This window comes from Ovis aries, chromosome 1, assembly GCF_016772045.2.
Source record: "Ovis aries strain OAR_USU_Benz2616 breed Rambouillet chromosome 1, ARS-UI_Ramb_v3.0, whole genome shotgun sequence".
In the NCBI taxonomy this organism is placed as follows: domain Eukaryota; kingdom Metazoa; phylum Chordata; class Mammalia; order Artiodactyla; family Bovidae; genus Ovis; species Ovis aries.
In genome coordinates, this window is record NC_056054.1 from 249053826 (window position 1) to 249073440 (window position 19615).

Consider the following 19615-nt stretch of genomic DNA (forward strand, 5'->3'; position numbering starts at 1 on the left):
TTGACACTAGGGGCCCAATGATATTGACTCCCAATTACCTCACCACCAACTAATCAGAACATGTCCGAAAGCTGATCAAGCACCTCATAACCCCCTTCCATCCCCTTGGTTTTAAAAACGTTTCTTTGAAAGCCATTAGGGAATCCAGGTCTCTTGGGCACAAGCTGCCTGGACTCCTTGCTTAGCACCCTGCAATGAATGCTGCACTTTCTTTCACCACAACCCAGTGTCAGTAAATTGGCTTCACTGCATGCAGACAAATGGACCCAAGTTTCATTTGGTAACATAATTACATTCCTGAAGCTCTTAATTCACCAAGAGTCTGGATTCTCCTTTAGCACAGGCTCTTCAGAAGAAAAATTAAAGAAAATCCTTTGAATAATGGAAATCCCAGAAAGCCTTGCAAAACCCCCTCTTTAAGCAATGACTCAGGATGTACTGATGAGCAAGGCTAGGGGACCCTCAGCAGGTTTGTGGAGACTATGTGCCCAGTACGACAGATGGAATTATCTGTCATCAGATCGTACTGCAGGTTAGGCTTGCAATCAATTCCACTACAGCCCTGAAAGCCTTCATTTGAACCTTGCTAACCTTCCTTTCCTTCCTTTGGCTCACTTCATTTTGGTCTCTTGGTAATTTCTTCCTTTTAGTCATGGTTCTGCCCCTGAAACTCTGCAGAAGTCCCTTTCTTTCCAATAATAATAGTAGTGGCTATTTGCTAACAGCCCACTGTAGATCAAAACTTTACCTGTGCATGCTGGCTGGCCAAATCAGTGCAGAGAGTTCATTTGGGAGCTGATTCCAGGGAGGAAGAAAGAGGAAGTTGGAGAGCAAGTCAGGGACAGAGAACAACTCAGGGGGCACAGACAAGGTCACGGCTGTGGCTGGTGGGTTAGGGGGTTGGCTATCACTGGGACTCCTGAGAAGAGTGAAAGAGGCCACCGAGAAATGCACTCCACCTTCACGCCTGGCTGCTCCCATGCCCTCTGAGTGAGGGGCGCTCCCAGGGCAGTAAGGCTGCTACTCCTGGATTGTGGTCCCTTGGAGCCAGCGGGCTTCTCTCCCCTGGGAGCAAGCCCTGCGGCACCAAGCTGAGAGCACAGCAGGGTGAGGAGTGAACTCCGGTAGAGATCTTCCAGCGACACAGGTTTCTGTCCTTCAGGGGAATGACAGGTATTATCTAGAGGATCTCATTCAGGTATCAGCTCTGGCATTCTTAAGGTTCCAAGTGAGCCTCTGTCAAGAGGAGGAGGATTTTCTAAGTTTGTCTTAGCATTTTTCAGAACCAAGCATAAAGGACTCATGCTTCTTCCCTAAAGGCAGAGAGGTACCTTTCCCACTGATCATGGCTGGTGAGGTGACCGGCACCTTAGGCTAGAGGAAAAATATGGCTTAGGGCAGAAGGAAAGGCTCAATCTGCACCTTGGGGATCCTAGTCCAGAGGCTTGTGAGGAAGCACACTTGGTGAACAGCAGGTGGTGAATGGGGGATGTTAAATGCTGTGGCTCTTCATCCCTCCCTCCTAGGGCCATGCCTGCAAGGGGACGGGTTCTACAGAGACCCTGGACAAAGGCCCCACACTGGGGGTACAGAGGAGTCTCTGAACCTACGTGGAAAGCTGGGCCCAGGGTCACCTCAATAAAGTGTGGGAAGATGGGAGGTGATCTCCCAAAGGCTCATGAACAATATATGTGTTTCCTATTGCTGCTATAAAAAAAAAATAACCTCAGCCTTTCTGTTAAAACAACACAGATTTATTATATTACAGCTTTGGAGGTAAAAAAAAAAAATCTGAAATGAGTCTCTCTGGGCTTCAATCAAGGTGCCTTCTGGAGACTGTAAGAGACAATCTCTTTCTTTCTTTCTTTCTTTCTTTCTTTCTTTCTTTCTTTCTTTCTTTCTTTCTTTCTTTCTTTTTTAACCACCAGCTCATAGAGGTGGGTGCATTCTTTGGCTCACATCACTCTGACCTCTGCTTCCTGTCACATCTTTTCTGATTCTAACACTTCTGCCTCCCTCCTGTAAGAATCCTTGGATTACATTGGATCCACTTGACTAACCCAAGATAATCTCCCTAGCTCAGGATCTTTAATCACATCTATAAAGACCATTTGCCATGTAAGGTAAAATATTTACAGATTTCAGGGATTAGGAGGTGGACACCTTTGGAGCCATTATTCTGTCTACCGAAGGTAGACACATTTGCTCGCCAAGAATAAAAGATTTCTCTTCTCCCAGGAGCTTTGGATTTCTAAGCAAGTAGAATGGACTTAATGGGCAAAGGCGCCGGTCTGACAAATGTGAGTATTTGACTCAAATCCCGGCTCTGTCATTTTTTTCTGGAGGAACTTGGGCCTGTGATGTATTCTCTCCTTTATGTGGGAGGAAAGAAGACCACCTGGGTCTAAGGGACCCTGCCCCACTCACAGCTGCTCCTTCTTCCTGGGTGTGGTGAGGGGGCCACTCGGGACACAACATGCACCTTAGGTGGCTCGCTGGGGACCCTGAGGAGCCCAGGTGAGGTGTTGTGGGATGGAGGTAACCAGTGCAGCAGAGATGGGCAGGATGAAAGGCTGCCAGGAAAGGAGCTTCAAGGTGGAGAAAACATGGCTCAGGCAATGGGTGATGGATTTCCAGGATGCTAGTACCATCTCTAAAGAAAACAGAATGACTGGGATAGCCATGTCAGCAGTCACTTTCCAGACAGCAGGAGATGCAGTCACTGCACAGTCCTGACCCAAGAGGACCAAGGGCGTCTGAGGACTGTTCTCTGCCAGCACCATGAAGTCACAGATGCCCCCTCTCCTAAAATGTTTCTAGAAGTTCTTGGAGATGCGAAGAGGCAGGGAGAGGGACACTGAGAAAAAGTGAGGGCTTATAAAGGGACCTTATGTATTACAGAAAAATAAAGAAGTAAGAGTCACTGTGTTTGTGACTCTCCCCATCTCCTTATCCATTCTGAACAACCCTGCAAGTTGGCATCTTAAGGGAAGTCATTTGGGATTCTGCCTAAAGGAGAGACAAAAGAGGTTCTGGACATTCTTCCTCCCCATCTGATTAGGACACATGTTCCTAGAGGGAAGCCGGTCTCACCAAAGGCCAGTGTGCTGAGTCGGGTGTTGAGTGGGCTGTCACTGCATTAAAGGAAGCATGGCCAACGCACCCAGGAATCAGTCTTTAACTGTGGAATTAGAGCACTGACAATGCCCAATTATTTTGCTCATTAAGACGGCTGGTCTGGACTGGATTGACCATTCTCCAATTAACTCCCTGGCACTTGGCTGTAATAATGATTGAACTAACTCATTTGACTCCTAGTGTGGCTGAAAGAGCAGATGTGAGTAAACTCATTCTACATCATTCAAACACACTTTCCTCACCAAGAATAAAAGATTTCTCCTCTCCCAGGAGCTTTGGATTTCTAAGCAAGTAGAATGGACTTAATGGGCAAAGGCGCTAGTCTGACAAATGTATCAGACTCAAATCCCGGCTCTGTCATTTTTTTCCCAAGGAACTTGGGCCTGTGCTTCTTCTCTCCTTTATGTGGGAAGAAAGAAGACTACCTGGGTCTAAGGGACCCTGCCCCACTCACAGCTGCCCCTTCTTCCTGGGTGTAGTGAAGGGGCCCCTGGGGACACAACATGCCCCCTCCCCACTTGGCACTGGGAATCCAGCATTCTTCATGGAGGGTGGGGCATGGGACTAGGACAGGAGGTGCTCAGAAAGGACAAGTGGGCCTTACTGGCGATGATCAAACGTCTCAAACAGTCACGTTATGGTGTGGTTTTCCTGTGTCCAAATGACAGTGGGTTTTTTGGTGACTGATCTTTTGTTTGTTTTTCTCAGTGACCAGATTATAAAGTATACTGTGGAACATCTGGTTTGATGATATGTTTTTAATGAGAAAATACTCAATTTGGAAGGTTTTCTATGGCAATCTGACTCTCCATTTGTGAACGACTGGAAGCGCAGCATCAGGCTCGGATTCTTGTGTGGCCTGGATCTGTGTGATAGGTGAGTCTGAAGGAGGACCCACAGTCACCCAGCCAGGCATCTGCACTCACTTTGACTGCTTCTCCTGTCCGTGACTATTAGAATTTGGGACACTTGCAGGAGAATAATCCTCAGGTCTCTAAAACTGGGTGTAATCTAGTCAGGGCTGTGGGCTCCTAAGGCAGGATCCTTCGTGTCCTGCATCTCTCCCCCTGGTGCTTGTTTCAATTTCTGGCACAGAGAAGGTGAGGGCCAACAGAATGGATTTCACTTCCTTGCGATTTTTCAGAGATGCATTTTTTTTCCTTGTCTGAGCCTGGGGTGCCTGTCCTCTTATTGGTTCATTCAGGGCGTCACTCAAGCTGTGTCTTCCAATAAGTGAATGTGCTGTCTCCCTCCAAGCACCAGTAAGTCCACAGGGAAGATCATTAGAATGTGTGATGCTGAGTCAACCATATCCAAATAACACAAAAGCTGGGAGGGCTGTAAATTAATAAACCTTTCCCATGTGAACTGGCAACTGGCCTTCTCCTCTCCTCTTGTCTGAGTTTGCACATGACTAAGTGCAGGCTTGAGGGATTTGTATTAGCAGATCATAAGTAAAAAATCCCATTAAAATGAGTCTCCTCATTGTAGATTCATTTTCAAGAGGTACACTGGGTAGTTGGGGCACTTCTTGGGGTTGCCTGGTAATGGATTTATCTATTCAGCACATTTGCATGAATGTGATATTTTATGAATGTCATACTAGCATTCCTCACAGTTGTATCCTCCAAATTATCAGTCTTCTTTTGAATAACAAAATGCTTTGATTGTGGCCCATTCTTTGGGAATAAATTACCAACTCAATAATATGCTATAAATGTAACAAATTGCTAGCAAATGTAACTCAGGCCAGGTTATTCACTGGGGTCAGTAGCAAGGGACATGATAGAATCAGGGTCTCCCTCTTCCTTTCTCTGCAGCCAGGAGACTAAGTGTGTGACAGATGCTGCTTGTGGGCATGGATATTTAATTCCCACCTGCTCCTCCAAACTGGGTCCTAATACCTGTTGAAACTGTACTCAAGTCCCTATGTCCATGTCTTTTGAAGTAAAACTATTTTTTTCTAGTCTCCCAGGTCACCTCTCAGTCTCAAAAGAATTCCTAAGGTGGGCTAGGAATTTGAGTGCACATAATACATTACTATTTTTGTTTAGTTGCTAAGTCCTGTCCAGCTCTTTTGCAACCTCATGGACTGTAGCCCACCAGGCTCCTCTGTTCATGAGGTTTGCCAGGCAAGAATACTGGAGCATTCTCCAGGGGATCTTCCTGACCCAGGGACTGAACCCATCTCCTGCACTGGCAGGCGAATTCTTTACTACTGAGCCACCAGGGACGCCCACACAACACATCAGACTGGCTTCAAAGGGTAAATGACTAGGAAATGTGAAAGTGTAGAAGCAAAGACTAGCTGTTGAGCCAACAAACTGGTAACAATTTAGACAATAAGTCATCCACAAAGCAATGTCACTAAACTCCCAGGTCCCTGAAAAATACAGATAAAGGTCTGACACACATTCCTAAGTTGTTGTACAGGCTGCAGACCCCCATCAGATGCAAATTGCTGACTAAAAGCACAGAGACTCCAGACAGGTTGAAACCAGAAGATTGGTGATGCTTAAAACTTCACCCTGATGCCAATCAATTAGAACTCTGCATGAGCTGATCACGTACCCTGAGGCCTGCTCCCTCACACCACCTTTAAAAACACTCTCCCCTGAAAGCCATGGGGAGTTCATAGTTTTTTGAGCATGAGCTGCCCATTCTCATTGCTTGGAGCCTTAGAATAAATGCTGTACTTTCTTTCACCATAACCTGTGTCAGCTGGATGAATGGACCCAAGTCCAGGTTCAATAACTGTCAACGTCTTCCCCTTCCACCCCGTCCTTGTGCCCTGACACACAGAAAGCTTACAGTCCCCTGAAGACGGCCCTCCTTCTCATTCCCTCCTGGCTTGGCTACCTGGCTCTACCTCCTCTGAACTCTCCCACCCCTCCCAGAAGCTTTCCCAGGCCCTTATACCCAGGGACATGGCAGGATCCTTCAGACTGGTCCCCACGGACTCCCCCTACCTGGTTCCCTGCCTTCTTCACATATCACATAGGATTGTACACTGTCTGTTTATGTGTTTGTCTGCCCCATTATCATGGATACTTCCAGAGAGCAGAGGCTTTATTTTAGTTGATCTTTGGTACCTAACAAAGAGTTTGGCACAAAGTTTATGCTCAGAATAAATGAGGTCTCATCAGGCAGTAGGACATTTATTATGCTTTTAGAACCCCTAAGGTGGGCCAGCAATTTGAATACACACAGCACATTAGACTGGCTTGAGCGTTTTCCACTCAAGGCCAGAAAGTTTTTTGTGTGTGTGTTTTTTTTTTTTTTTTTTTACTTTACAATCCTGTATTGGTTTTGCCATACATTGACATGAATCCACCGCGGGTGTACATGCGTTCCCAAACATGAACCCCCTCCCACCTCCCTCCCCATAACATCTCTCTGGGTCATCACCGTGCACCAGCCCCAAGCATGCTGTATCCTGCATCAGACATAGACTGGCGATTCGATTCTTACATGATAGTATACATGTTCAAGGCCAGAAAGTTTTATAACAGTTATAGAACACTGGGGGTAAAATCAGTGAGATCTTTGAAACAGTAAAATTATCAAGATCAAAGCTGAACCTTTGAGATCCAGAGAGTGAAAAAGGGCAAAATTTTAGAATTTTAAAATGTTCCATAAAAATGGATCAAAAGATCAATTAATCACCAGGAGGTTTTAAAAGATCTCGATTTTTCTTCTCTACTTCCCTCTCTTCCTCCCTCATTTTGTCTCTCCTTTCTTTTGATCTCAACATCCATTCATTTTTATGCAAACATTTACTGGACACCAACTGTGTGCTCAAGGCTACAATCTGCACTGAGAATTTGGCGAGAGGAAGGCACAGACCTGCCCTCCAGGATCTCAGCACAAAGTGGGAAGAAAGGCAGGACAAATAAATGGGTAACTAAGGTAGAGTAAGTATTGGGATGGATTCTGCATGGAGTCTGGGGAGCATTGTGAAGAGGCAAGCTATACAACAGGTGACCCAGAATGGCTTCCTGAGGGAGGTGACTTTATCAGATATACACCGTTTGGCATCAAATGATTTACATCCAAGAAACTTCTGATATGTTTTTGTATACAGAAAGAAGCTAGAGAGCTCAACAGTGGACAGAGGAATCTGGGCTAGTCTGTACATACCACTGGATTGCTAGTATGAGTATGGTGGAGGTTCCCTATTCCCAACCATTGTAGCTCCTCTCAGGTGCGGGCAACTGTTCAAGTGAGCTGGGGCTTCTGATCATCAATAGGCAGGCTTCACATTTTTTATGTTAATTTCTTTAGTAGAAATATGCTGTAGCTAAATTGTTGTCTGTTGTTTTTGTTTAGTCGTTAAGTTGTGTCCAACTCTTTTGCAATCCCATGGATTGTAACCCTCCAGGCTCCTCTGTCCATGGGATTTTCCATGCAAAAATACAGGAGTAGGTTGCCATTTCCTTCTCCAGGGGATCTTCCCAACCCAGAGACTGAAACCACGTTTCCTGTATTGGCAGGTGGATTCTTTACCACTGAGCCACCAGGGAAGCCCCATAAGCTGAACTGCATCCTTGCAAATTCATATGTTGAAGCTCTAACCCCAAACATGGCTGTATCAGAAGAAAGGGTCTAATTTTCATTAGGAGTAATGAAGGTTAAATGAGGTCATAAGGATGGGACCCTAGTCTAATAAGGCTCCTGCCTGATAAGGAAAAGGAAAGGTACCTAAGCTCTCTCCACCAGGTGAGGACACAGTGAGAAGGGTGCTGCCTATAGCCAGGAAGAGGGTCCTCATGGGGAGAATGGAACTGGCTAGCACCTTGAGCTTGGACTTTTCAGCTTCAAGAACTGTGAGGAATAAATCTCTGTTGTTCTGGCCACCCAGGCTGCAGTATTCGGTTATGGCAACCCAAGCTGACTAAGACAAGGAAGACAGAGCTTGAACAAAGTGAAGATTTGACAGTTTCATAGGGTTTCATCAGGATAAACATTTTGCACTTTGCATAATTCCGATCTCCAAATAAAAATTATTTGAAATTTAAAAATGTAAACATTTTACATTTTAATTAGCACGCTCACCAAAGAGCACTAGAGCATCCGGAACAAGCAGGTCCTAGCCACGTTTACTGTGTGACCTTGGCCAGGTTGCTGGATCACGGTCTCCTGTTCCATATTATCCACCCAGCAGGGCTTGGGGAGAGAGGGAATGAGCTCTGCACATAGAGCACCTGGCACAGAGCAGGCACACGTGGATGGTAGTAAATGAGACCAGAGAAATTTGGAAGATATTCAGTGGCTCTCAGCTCCTCCTTAAAGTCATCAGTTTGGGAACAGATTTCAGAATTCCTAGATTCACTATAAGGCTTCCTTATGACTCAGATGATAAGGAATCCACCTGTAATGCAGGAGACCTGGGTTCGATCCGTCGGTTGGGAAAATCCCTTGGAGAAGGGAATGACTACATGCTCCAGTATTCTTGCCAGAATTTCTTCCTCACCTAGTTTAAATTCCAAAGCCTGTGCTTTTCATTCACCTATAATAGTGCCTTTCAACCCCATCTTAGCAAATACTGAAGGGCATCTATAATGATCTCAGCCAGTATAGAAATGTTTTTATTAAAGCCCCTCACAATATGGAATTTATTCTAATTCACCTCAATTCATATTATGTGTGTATAAAAACATCCCATATAAACCATATGGCATTTTACAAGGTAGCCAAGAGGTTGCTGGGAAATCATATAAACAATGTCAAGATAGTATAATTTCTGTAAGGCCCAGAATTCCTAATCCAGAAAAACATATATTAATCCAAATGCCATATTTCCAAAACCCTAGGGTCCAGCAGGATGGGATTTATTGAGAATGGATTAGGCAGTTGCCCCAGGGCTCCCTCAAACATCTTTCCCATCAGCCTTGCATCCTTGACCTTGTCACGCTGCCTGATGTCCCACCATTGAGACATTCCCTCAGATTAATGAATCTCTCTCCTAAAGAGCATATGTCAGTACTTCCATATAGAGGAAGAGAGGTAGCATTCCTTCTCATCTCGGTGGAAATGAGTTCCTTCTGGCATGCTTTCCAGTGACACACTCTGAGATCAGCCCCATTGGGTGCCTGGGGCTTCAGCAGAAAAGGGAGTGGGGAGTGGCAGACACAGGTAATAAGGAAAGAGAAAGGAGAGGATTATGAAACATTCAGCCCTAGGCACGGTGAGGCAGGTGGCATCCATCTGGAGGGAGAAAAGAAGGTCGAGGGCCCCAGAAGCTCTCAGAATATGGGTTGGGCAGAAGGAAAGCAAACAAGAGATGCAGTAGGATAAGCATCATTTCATCTGTTTTATTAAGCAGCATCCATGCTATGACCCTCTTCTCTGCTGACCGCCACGCTCCCTCTTGACAATGTAAAACCATTGAACAAAAATTTACGCACCCCCCCCCCCCCCCCGCTGCCCGATCTAAGCAGAGGACAACTCTAGGTTTGCTGTACTGATACTTCTTCAGCAACATGACCACCCAGAGAAATGCCACCTCCACAATCTCATCACCGCACAGCCCTCAGAAACAGTCACTTCAAAGTATTTCATTCCAACCAGACACTTCATTTGTCATTGACAAGTCTGACACTGCAGCCCTTATGATCACAAGTCAGGAGTCAGAGACTTTCCTGCTTCAGAAGAGAACATGAACTGCTCACAGGGCACTGTGTCACTGATGACTTCAAAGTCCTCAGGTCCCTGCTCTCAACCTGTGTCACCAAAGGCAAGGCTGCACCATCACCCAAAGGAGAGCATCAAAGAGGAGACACAGAGCATTTATGACAAAAAGATGTGCTAACAAATATCAGAAACTGGGCCTGGGGATCAAGAGGATCAGCTTCCCAGGAGCTCCACACAGAGCAAGTCGACAAGATGCACACTGGCAAGTCCACTGATGGGTGAAGGTCCCAGCCAGGAAGGGGGGTCCTCCCCACTTCCTACTGGTCTTTAAGGCGGAAGTTTCCATCCTGACTTCAAGATGCTGTGTGTCTCCCAGAGTTGGTTTTCCTCCAATTCAGCAAGTGACCAGAACCGTGAAGTACCTACCCATTGCCATCATCCCTGGACCACATCAACCATCCCGGCAGAGGGGTGAGGGGTGGGAAGGTGCGAGGTGAGACCCATACCTGGTCCAGCTTCCAGTGGAACTCCGCTGGGCGGAAGGTGTCTGCCTGGTCAAAATCCTTGCGCAAGAGGAAGACGAGGCGGCAGTTGTGCACATACAGGGCGTAGTGATGCCGGTTCATTTCTGAAAAGCAGAAAGAGGATTTGAGGGGTGCCAGAATGCCTAAGCCCATCACCCCTAGGGGAGTCTTCCAAGTTCATCACTCAGCACAACCCCAAAAACAAAGAAATGGGCATTCTAGTTTTTTTGTTTTCCAACTGATCTAATGAATAGTTCTAGAACACACGTCTGGAGCTCTCTGAAATGGAAGAGGTAGATTTCAGAAAGCCCACAAAAAACTTCTGCCAAGAAGCCATTTGGGCCTTAAATACCAACATTTACTGCATTAGTGCCTGGATAAAATTACATATGTTCATAAGTTGTTGTTTTTGTTTTTTTTTTGTACGTAGATTTCTGAGAGTGCCGAGGACACTCTCTAACAATCACATCAGCCACTCTAGGTTCCTTTAACACAGCTGGATCCTCCCAGAGCTCTGGGCTCTTATTTTATTTCATCAGGCTTGACAACAGTAACCACAGAGCACACCTTCATTTGTGTGCAGTTAAGGAGAGCTGCCTCGCTTCTGGCTGCTGAGAGGAGGCGGCAGGTCGATTTTCCAGCACTAGACACAGTTCTCTGAATTTCCAAAGCAATGATTAAATACCTCTTTCCCCATACACAGACAACAGATGGGCCTTTCTCTTCCTGCTAAAACTTCCTTTTCTGATTAAAAAAAAAAATCAACTGGGTCCCAGCCATGATATCCTGTAATCACAATATAACTGCCATCGGGAGGGGAGGAGCTGTTCTTTGACCAATACTCAGAGAACTCACACTATACTACAAAGCAGCACACACGGAAGTCAAGTATGATGCACAGGTTCTGTGCGTGCTGCGCGAATGAGCAGATGCAGCAAGAAGGACATAGGCCCTGGATTCAGATAGACTCGGAGTGAAGCCATGCCTCTGGATGATGCTGGAAAAGTAATTCAACCTCTTAGAGCCTCGACTTCCTTAGCTGTATCATGACAGGGATGCTGGATTATCCTAATGTGTCACGAGAATAGGATGTTGTGATTGACTGATTTTTGCATATCCTGTACACACCTTGCTTATGGAGGTATAAGTGGGAGGAATCAACACCAATTCCCGCTTCAAGGCATGAGCTCCGAGTTGGTTTAAGCCAGAGGGGCTCGTGAAACACCCCCCACCACAGTGTTTGGTTCAGAACCCAGGTCCATGTCCAGCATTGCAGGCCATTCTCCTGGCCGTACGGCTTCTGTCAGGAAAGTGACTCGAGTCAGGCCAGTGATTCTGGAGCTGTTATAAGTAGTCTAGGAAAGAACTGTCTCCCTCTTTTAGCAGCTAGCAAGAAGAGACCCCCATTTCTTTCAAGAAGTTGCAGTATATACTGGGAGGCTTGGAGCTGCTGCAGCCATGTTTGCTAACGCAAAATTGATACATATAAGGTGGCAGATCTGAAAAATTATAGAGAAAAGGAGCCAGGACCTTGATCACACTTTATCAGAAGCTGTTTGTCTTAGCTCTAGCCACTTTTAGTTACAAGAACCCCACATGCCCTTAATAATTTTGATTTTTAATCATTCGATATCAGTTTGCTCTGTGTTTCCCATTCCTTGTAACTGAAAGCATCTTAATTGATACAATGAGGAAATGTGTATAAACCATCTGCCCAGAACAGATGTTCAGTGGCTGTTGGTTATTATAAGGACTACTACACTGCCTCGTGACCGTGACAACATAACAGAGTAGTGTCAGATGCTGTTTTCACAGAAGCATTACCATTCTTCCAGATGCAACCAAAAGATGGACAGACGGAGAGTGGTCAGTTGCCAAGTACGGCAGTATTGGTCAAGCCCAATGTTCAGGTGACTACTTGGTCTTTACATTGATGAAATACCCAGGCCTGCTTATAGGAATTTTACTAACCAGTTCTTGTCTCCCGCACTATTGCCTAACTGATTTCCTGTAGTTTCTATAGATAACTGTCAGGAAGATACAGAAAGATTTTGCCCCTTTAGCTTCATTTGGCATCAGGAGAGGTTGTGGTGAAGAGGTAAAAGAAGAATGAAAGGACAGACCTCATGGGAGGTTTACAGCATCTCCTGGCCACCCTCCAGTGGTCCCTCCCTCCCCCACCCTCTGTTATCTGGATCCCTGGAGTCACCACCCACACCAGGGTAACTGGTTCCTCGATGACATGGGGAACATCAGCGACAAGATACACTCGGAATTCAGCTCCGCTTCTGCTGTCCTGGTGGCCCCCTCCTCTTCCTTGCCCACATCTCTGGCATATCCTAAAGTCTTCTGGCCACTGTCAGATATTAAAATAGTCCAGAAAGTCTCCAAATAAAATACCAGCATGTCATTAGTTGAAAGATCTTCCCCACTCAGCCTTGTCCATGGCTCACTGGCCACCAGTGGCGAAAGGACTCTTCTTGTCCCACTGCCTCCTCCCCCAAACTCCTCCCAGCTCCAGTCTTGGTCAGGGGCAGGGAAGGCTGATACAAAGGAGAGAAGTGGAGTCTCTTTAAAGAGGCAGTGGACTTTGTTATTTTCCCAGGGATATCCAGTGTCCTCTGTCACGTGGGTCTACATATGGGTTCCTTCCTGGGTGCATTGGCTGGTTTTTGGAGAGGCTTTGCAGGGATCACCTGTAGCCATGAAACTGGGCCCTGGTTAAAAAATGTTTTCAGCCCTTCTCCCCACACCACCCCTTCAATCCCCACACCCTCAATAAGAAAGGGCCTGTTACAGTCTTCACGTAGGCATTGACCTGATACGTGGCACTGTCCCAATCTGGACAGAAGGGATATTCACACCGCTTCCAGTCCCACCTATGTGGGCTCTTACCTCTTCATTTGGAGAAGGAAATGGCAACTCACTCCAGTATTCCTGCCTGGAGAATCCCATGGGCAGAGGAGCCTGGCAGGCTACAGTGCATGGGGTCGCAAGAGTCAGACAGGACTTAGCAACTAAACCACCACCACCACCACCACCTCTCCTTTACTTCTCTAAGCCCTGCTTTTCATGATTCCTTTCATGATTTTCACGACAGCTCTCGTGGTCTTGGCTCCTGCCCTTGGTTGCTTATCCCTGCCCCCTTGCCAATCTGCTTCTCCTACTGGATTCCCACTTCCTGGCACTCAGCCCTCTTGGCTCCAGTCTCAACCAATTCTGGATGTCCATTTGGTTCCCAAGAATAAGAATAAAAACACTGATGTTCTGCTAACTTGTAGTAGGGCAGCCCTTCCCCCTGCTGCCCCTCTGTCCTCACTGCTCCCCACTAAGAGGTGGCCCCCATTAGCCTCTTGCCTTCAGACCATCTGGGCAAGAGTCAGAGCCAGGCCCACCTTTCCTGTACGCTCAACTCCTAGGACACGAGTCACACTTGCCCAGAGCTCCCCTGGGCTCTGCTCCGACAGCAGCCTGGAACAGATGTAAGAGTGTTTGCAGCTCAACCAACAGGGAGGTGGGATTGAGATTCCCACCTCCTCTCTACTTTAGACAACCTTGGTCCCTCTGAGAGGTTTTATGGGCATCTCACGTGAGAGCATCCCTTCCTTGTCCAGCAGGCTGAGGGACCATCCTAGGACTCTCTAACCAGGCTGGCACCTCTGCCCCCATCACTTGGTGATTTCTGGACTGGCTGGCCCCTCTGTCTTGGAAAGCCCTGCATGAAAGCAGCTGGCACTGCAAGTGGCACATCGTATTCAAATGAAACTCAGAGGCAGCGAGAGGGCTGATGCCAGGAAGAAAGGGTCCCACAGGAGGAGCGGGTGTGAAGAGGGAGAGGAGTTTCTAAGATAGGCCAGGAAAGGACATTGCTCACACTGCAAATGAAGAGATAGGGCCAACAAAGGTGGGGCTGGAGGAAGCACAAGTGCCCCTCACAATCCCATGTGGTAGAGCCGTTGCTGTGTATTCACCTAACCTTGTATCCTTGCTCTTAGAAACATAGCCTCAGTCAGCCTTGCTGCTTCTCTCGAGGTCAGATGGAACACTGAGACCAAATTCTCACCAGAAAACTGAGAGTATGTGGCTTGCTGGTCTAGCTAATAAAACCCTTCTGTGTTAAACCCTCTATTCTAACTTTCTGTTCCATGGCTGAAAATGGCAGTGACAAATGATGGAAGGATCTGGAGTCCCTGAATATCTGGGCAAAGCTGAGCCTCACCTCGCAGCTCCATCTCCGGCTGCTGGACAGTGACAGGAGGGAAAACTAATGAAAAGGTGTCAGTCATTGTGAGGCTTCTTGGTGGTTGTGGTTTTCTTTCTTTTATAAAACTGCAATTAACCCTTGATGACTAATCAGTTCTATTGTCCAACTATTAATGAACTATTTCATCATAGGCTAGCATTGGTGAGTTTTATTTAGTGGGTAAGACAGAAACTAGTGCAATTTTCATGAAGGGTGATTTTGTAATTTATATCAACAGCCTTCTAACATTTATTGGGTTGACCAAAAAGTTTGTTTGGTTTTAAAATCCTAATGAACTTTTTGGTCAACCCAATACATTCTTTAACTCAATAATTCAGCTTCTGGTCAGGAAATAACCAGAACTATGCATACAGGTATATACAAGAATGCTTATTATATATTGCAATGATGCCTATTACAACACTGTTTCAGCTGAATTTAAAAGGAAACAATCTAAATGTCTAACAAAAGGGAGCCAGTTAAATGAAGTATAATAAAGCCTCAGGACTGTCATGTAATTCATATTTTTAAAGAGTATTTTATCACATAGAGAAATGACCTGGATACATGTAATATTATTTAAGAGAAACATAACAGTATCACAGGAATTATAAAAATAGATTGAAAATTGTAAGAATACTCTATATATACATATAAATAAAAATAAGGTTTCATTTCATAGTGAAATATGACAACTGTTATCAGAAAATACCTCCAATCATTAGAATTTTAGGTGACTTGTATATTTTTCCTACTTTTATGTGATTTTAGGTTACCTGCTATAAACATGTGTTGCTTTTATAACTTGACAATTCTTTTCCTGATACATAAAAGCCCTAATCAACCTTTAGTTGATCTTGACAAACTTTTTAATTTAGGGCAGAAGATATATATATATATATATATATATATGTTTATACTCAAGTCAAAGAAATGAGAAAATCTTCCCCATCTTTTCTGTGCCAGTGTTGAGCTGATTGGCCCAGTGTTATTTCATGCTGAGGCCAAAGCTGAGCAATGTCATAACTTGCTGGTTGAAGGGGCTGAAATGCCTACTGGGGGCGCTACTCTGATGAAAGTGAGGCATCATCATCTAACACAGAGTTTTCAGCCATGGCTGCATGAAAGAATCCCCCAGACGCTGACTCACTGGGCCTGGGCAGGGCCCTGGCATCTAGGTATTTTTACAGGTCACCAGGTTATTCCAGTGCACAGCAGGGTTGAGAGCCGCTGTTCCAATAGCATGGTCCTGAAACGTGAAATCAGCCCTGAATATTCATTGGAAGGACTGATGCTGAAGCTGAAACTCCAATACTTTGGCCACCTGATGCAAAGAACTGACTCATTGGAAAAGATCCTGATGATGGGAAAGATTGAAGGCGGGAGGAGAAGGGGATGACAGAGAATGAGATGGTTGGATGGCATCACCAACTCAATGGACGTGAGTTTGAGTAAACTCTGGCAGTTGCTGATGGACAGGGAGGCCTGGCATGTTGCAGTCCATGGGGTCGCAAAGAGTCAGATATGATTGAGGAACTGAACTGAGCTGAAACCTGAGCCAGAGGAACTAGGGCCAAGCCTGTTTCTTTGGCAATCAGTTGTGTATCTTAAGTTAGTTGCTCAGCCTTTCAAATTCCAGTTTCCTTCTCTGGATGCCCAAAGGTCTCTATCTGTCTGACCTTCCTCCCAAGGGCATTTGATAACATTTTAGAAAGGACTCCATGTGTGTGGCCGCTAACCCCAGCTGGGGATGCTTTGCATTTGGGCTCCTGGGTTCATGATGGAAGCACCCTGCCAGGCATTGCGAAGATGGGGCCACAGCGGGGTTCCTGGGCTCCTGGGCTGAGCTCTGAACCCACTCCCAATCCCCAGTGGCACCTTAAGCATGTTTGCGGGGCCCTTCCTAGAGGAAGATCCCAGAAAAACCAATCCTTGGCCCTGGCTCTGACACCATACGCCTAGAAAACTGGGCAACTTCATTTGTCTCAGTTTCTGCATCCAAAAAACACTTTAACATGTATTGCAAAGATTAGGTGAAATAGGAAATGTGGGGTCCTGATAATAATAGAATGTGGAATAAAACCAGAGATACCACAATGACAACCACATTGAGCAAATTGGCACTGATTTTATGTCTGGATCTGCTAGTGATTTCATACATTATCTCATGTTATCTCCCCCATTTTACATATGGGGAAACTGGGCTGAAGCTGAGTAGCAAGCCCTCAAAGGCCATGTGTTAAATAGTGGGAAAGCTTCCATGTGAACCGCGGCTGTCCAGCGGCGGAGCTGAGCGTGCAGGCTTCCCTCTCCCCCATCTTCTCACTGCACCATGGGCTGCTGTTATTTATTTGAAGTATTTTAACAAGAGTAGCATTTGAAAGGGAAAACTGTGGGCATCAAATTTTCATAAGATATCAGAGTATTTGTGTGTGTATGTCTTTACATGTGGGCTGTGATGAGCAGAACATGGGGTTGGAGTTAGCTGGAGCTAAGCTTACCTTCTAGGTCTGATACCTACTGGCTGTATAATTTGGGACAAGCTATTTAACCTCTCAGGGATATTTCCTTATCCTTAAAATAGAAAACACAATATTGCTTTCATAAAATCAATTGTAGAGATGTGAGACACTGTTTGGAACAGGAAGAGCTAATAAATACAGATTGCACTTCCTGTGTGCCAGCTACTGTTCTAAAGCTCTATATGTATATCAAATCACTTAATTCTGATAAAAACTTTATGAGGTAGATAATACTATTAATACAATGCATGTTTTATAGACTGGGAAATTGAGGCACAGAGAAGTTAAACAACTTGCTCAAGATTACACAGCCAGTAAGTGGTGGAGCATTTTTAACCACCAAGCTGTGAACCCCCTTATACACACTTAGCATGCTGAAAAATAGCTAACAAGACTTAGCCCTCATTATTATGCACAGCAGTGATTTTCAAACTACTGTTGGAAGTTAGCAGGACCCTTTCATTGAAAATGATCTTAATGGAAATATGCCTATATATATATATATATATGTATATATGCCTATATATATATATATATATGTATATGCCTATATATATATATATATATATACACACATATATATATATATATATAATACAGTGAAGGTGGCGTGGCTTTGCTTGAGGTAAAGATGAAATCTCCTTCCTCACCCCCCAACCCCTGGTATAGCAGCCCTATGTTACTTCTGGGGAGGCTGAGGTTCTGAATAACCCAGTCTGAAAACCACCAATGCCAAATTTTCGATTCTTTTGTGTCTGTACACTACCTCCCACTTGTGGTCTTGCCCTACCCCAAGCCCAGGAAGTCAGCAGGCAGAAAACCAAAGACCAGAATATTTTCCCAGTTCTCCTCTCATACTCCTCTTTTTCTCCCACTCTCGGCGGCTGTGGCCGTGCCTGACCAGCTGGGACATAACGGGCAGCTGCTAGGAGAGCTGGACGCGAGGCTCACCGGTCTTATCTGAGTTGCAGAGGATGGTTTCCTTCTCGGCTCTCACGCCAGGGCTGGGGCCGTGCTTCATCCACATGGTGATGGTGAACTGGTCGGTCAGGTTCTTGGGCACAACTCCATCAGGGATCTTGGCACCCTGCCTGCCATCGAACTTGAAGATCATTTCACTGCTATCCACCAGCAGTCCTGTGGTCCAGTTGGTGGCAGCACTGGGGGATGGCAAGAGGTCAATGATGCCAGAGGAGGCTCCTGCAGGGGGTGGGGACAGAAAGAGCACAGGGTCATTCCTCCCAGGCCGGGTGTCCTCATGCTCTGTTTTCTGCTCTCAGGGACACAATGAACTAATTTGCGTACTCACCCAGAGCTAAGAGCTCTGCCCTGAGCTGGGTGACTTGGGGAAAGAAGGGTTAAATGTCATCCTTGCCCAAGTTGCCTATGGTGGCTTGGGGAGGCATCAGTAACTTACAGACAAAAGTATTGCATGTGGGAAAACAGTGCAATTAACCATTATACAAGAAAAAAAGTGCTGAAGGAATTTAGAGAAATGAGATTACCCTGGGGGCTTCTATAAGCAGGCAAGGTTCCTGGAGAAGGCCAGGGCTTGATTCCCATCAATGGATTAATTCACGCACTTATCCATTCATTAACCTGTCAGCCATGTATGGAGCACCTAGCAGGTGCCAAGACCCCTCCTGGGTGCTGGCAATGTAAAAGTGAATCAGCACAGTCCCTGACCTGGAGGAGCTCAGTCCCCACAAATTGATGGACACCCGGGGTGCAGTGAGACCAGGGCTGTGATGGGGAAAGTTCTAGGTCCTGACCTGGAAGAGCTCAGTCCCCACAAATCGATGGATATCTGGGATGCAGTGAGACCAGGGTTGTGATAGAGGACACACAGCCTGATTCCAAGAGGAGTGTGAATCACTCTGCACTCATCACACTTTTTTCCAATCATTTGTTTAGGCTACATGGTACAGTGGTTGAGAACACGGGTTCCGAAGTTGGCAGGACTTAAATCTGACGCCTGGTGGTGGTCTGATTTCTAGCCTCGTGACTGTGAGCAGAGACTTCACCTTTCTGACGCTCCACCCCCTTCTCTGCCACTTGCCCTCCCAGGTGTTGTGGGGACTGGATGAGAGACTGCATCCTGGCTTGGACAGTGTGCTTGGCGCTCCATGAATGGAGCTCAGTCTGCATTAGCTATAACTCTGCCATTATTATTAGAGTTGCTATGATTTTTGCTACCACTATGATTCTAGGCTAAGGATAACCTGAGGCAGTGGGAGTGCCCATAGGCAGATTTGTGTTTTGGAATAATTACACCAACAGCTTTGTGGAGGGGGGGTCTGAGTGAGCCAGAGGAGCTGGCCCAGAGGTAGGATGGCACAGCCAGGAGGGTAGCTGGTCTGCCGTGGCCTTTTCACTGAAGCTCAGGTGCTGCCAGCAGTGTTCTTGGCATCCTTATGCTCTGCAGAGGAGCAAAGCTCAGCTACTCAGGGGATGAGGAAGGTGGAGGGCTTCCTAATACCAGGGAAAAAGAACCAGGGAGTCCATGGTATGCCTGGTGCAAGGGACCAGGTGTGTGGGGCTCCCTCTTGACACAG

The 19615-nt window shown here is 46.0% G+C and overlaps 1 protein-coding gene across 2 annotated transcripts in view; it reads right to left on the reverse strand.

Annotated features, from left to right (window-relative positions):
* The window catches only part of CLSTN2 (calsyntenin 2), a 745380-nt gene that overhangs the window by 95504 nt on the left and 630261 nt on the right, over positions 1-19615 (reverse strand). For both annotated transcript variants that reach the window (XM_042236283.2, XM_060395246.1), the window contains exons 7-8: positions 18012-18260; positions 10278-10399 (exon numbers count right to left, since the gene is read on the reverse strand). In XM_042236283.2, coding sequence (XP_042092217.1) covers positions 10278-10399; positions 18012-18260 — 371 coding nt within the window. The remainder of the gene's footprint in view (positions 1-10277; positions 10400-18011; positions 18261-19615) is intronic.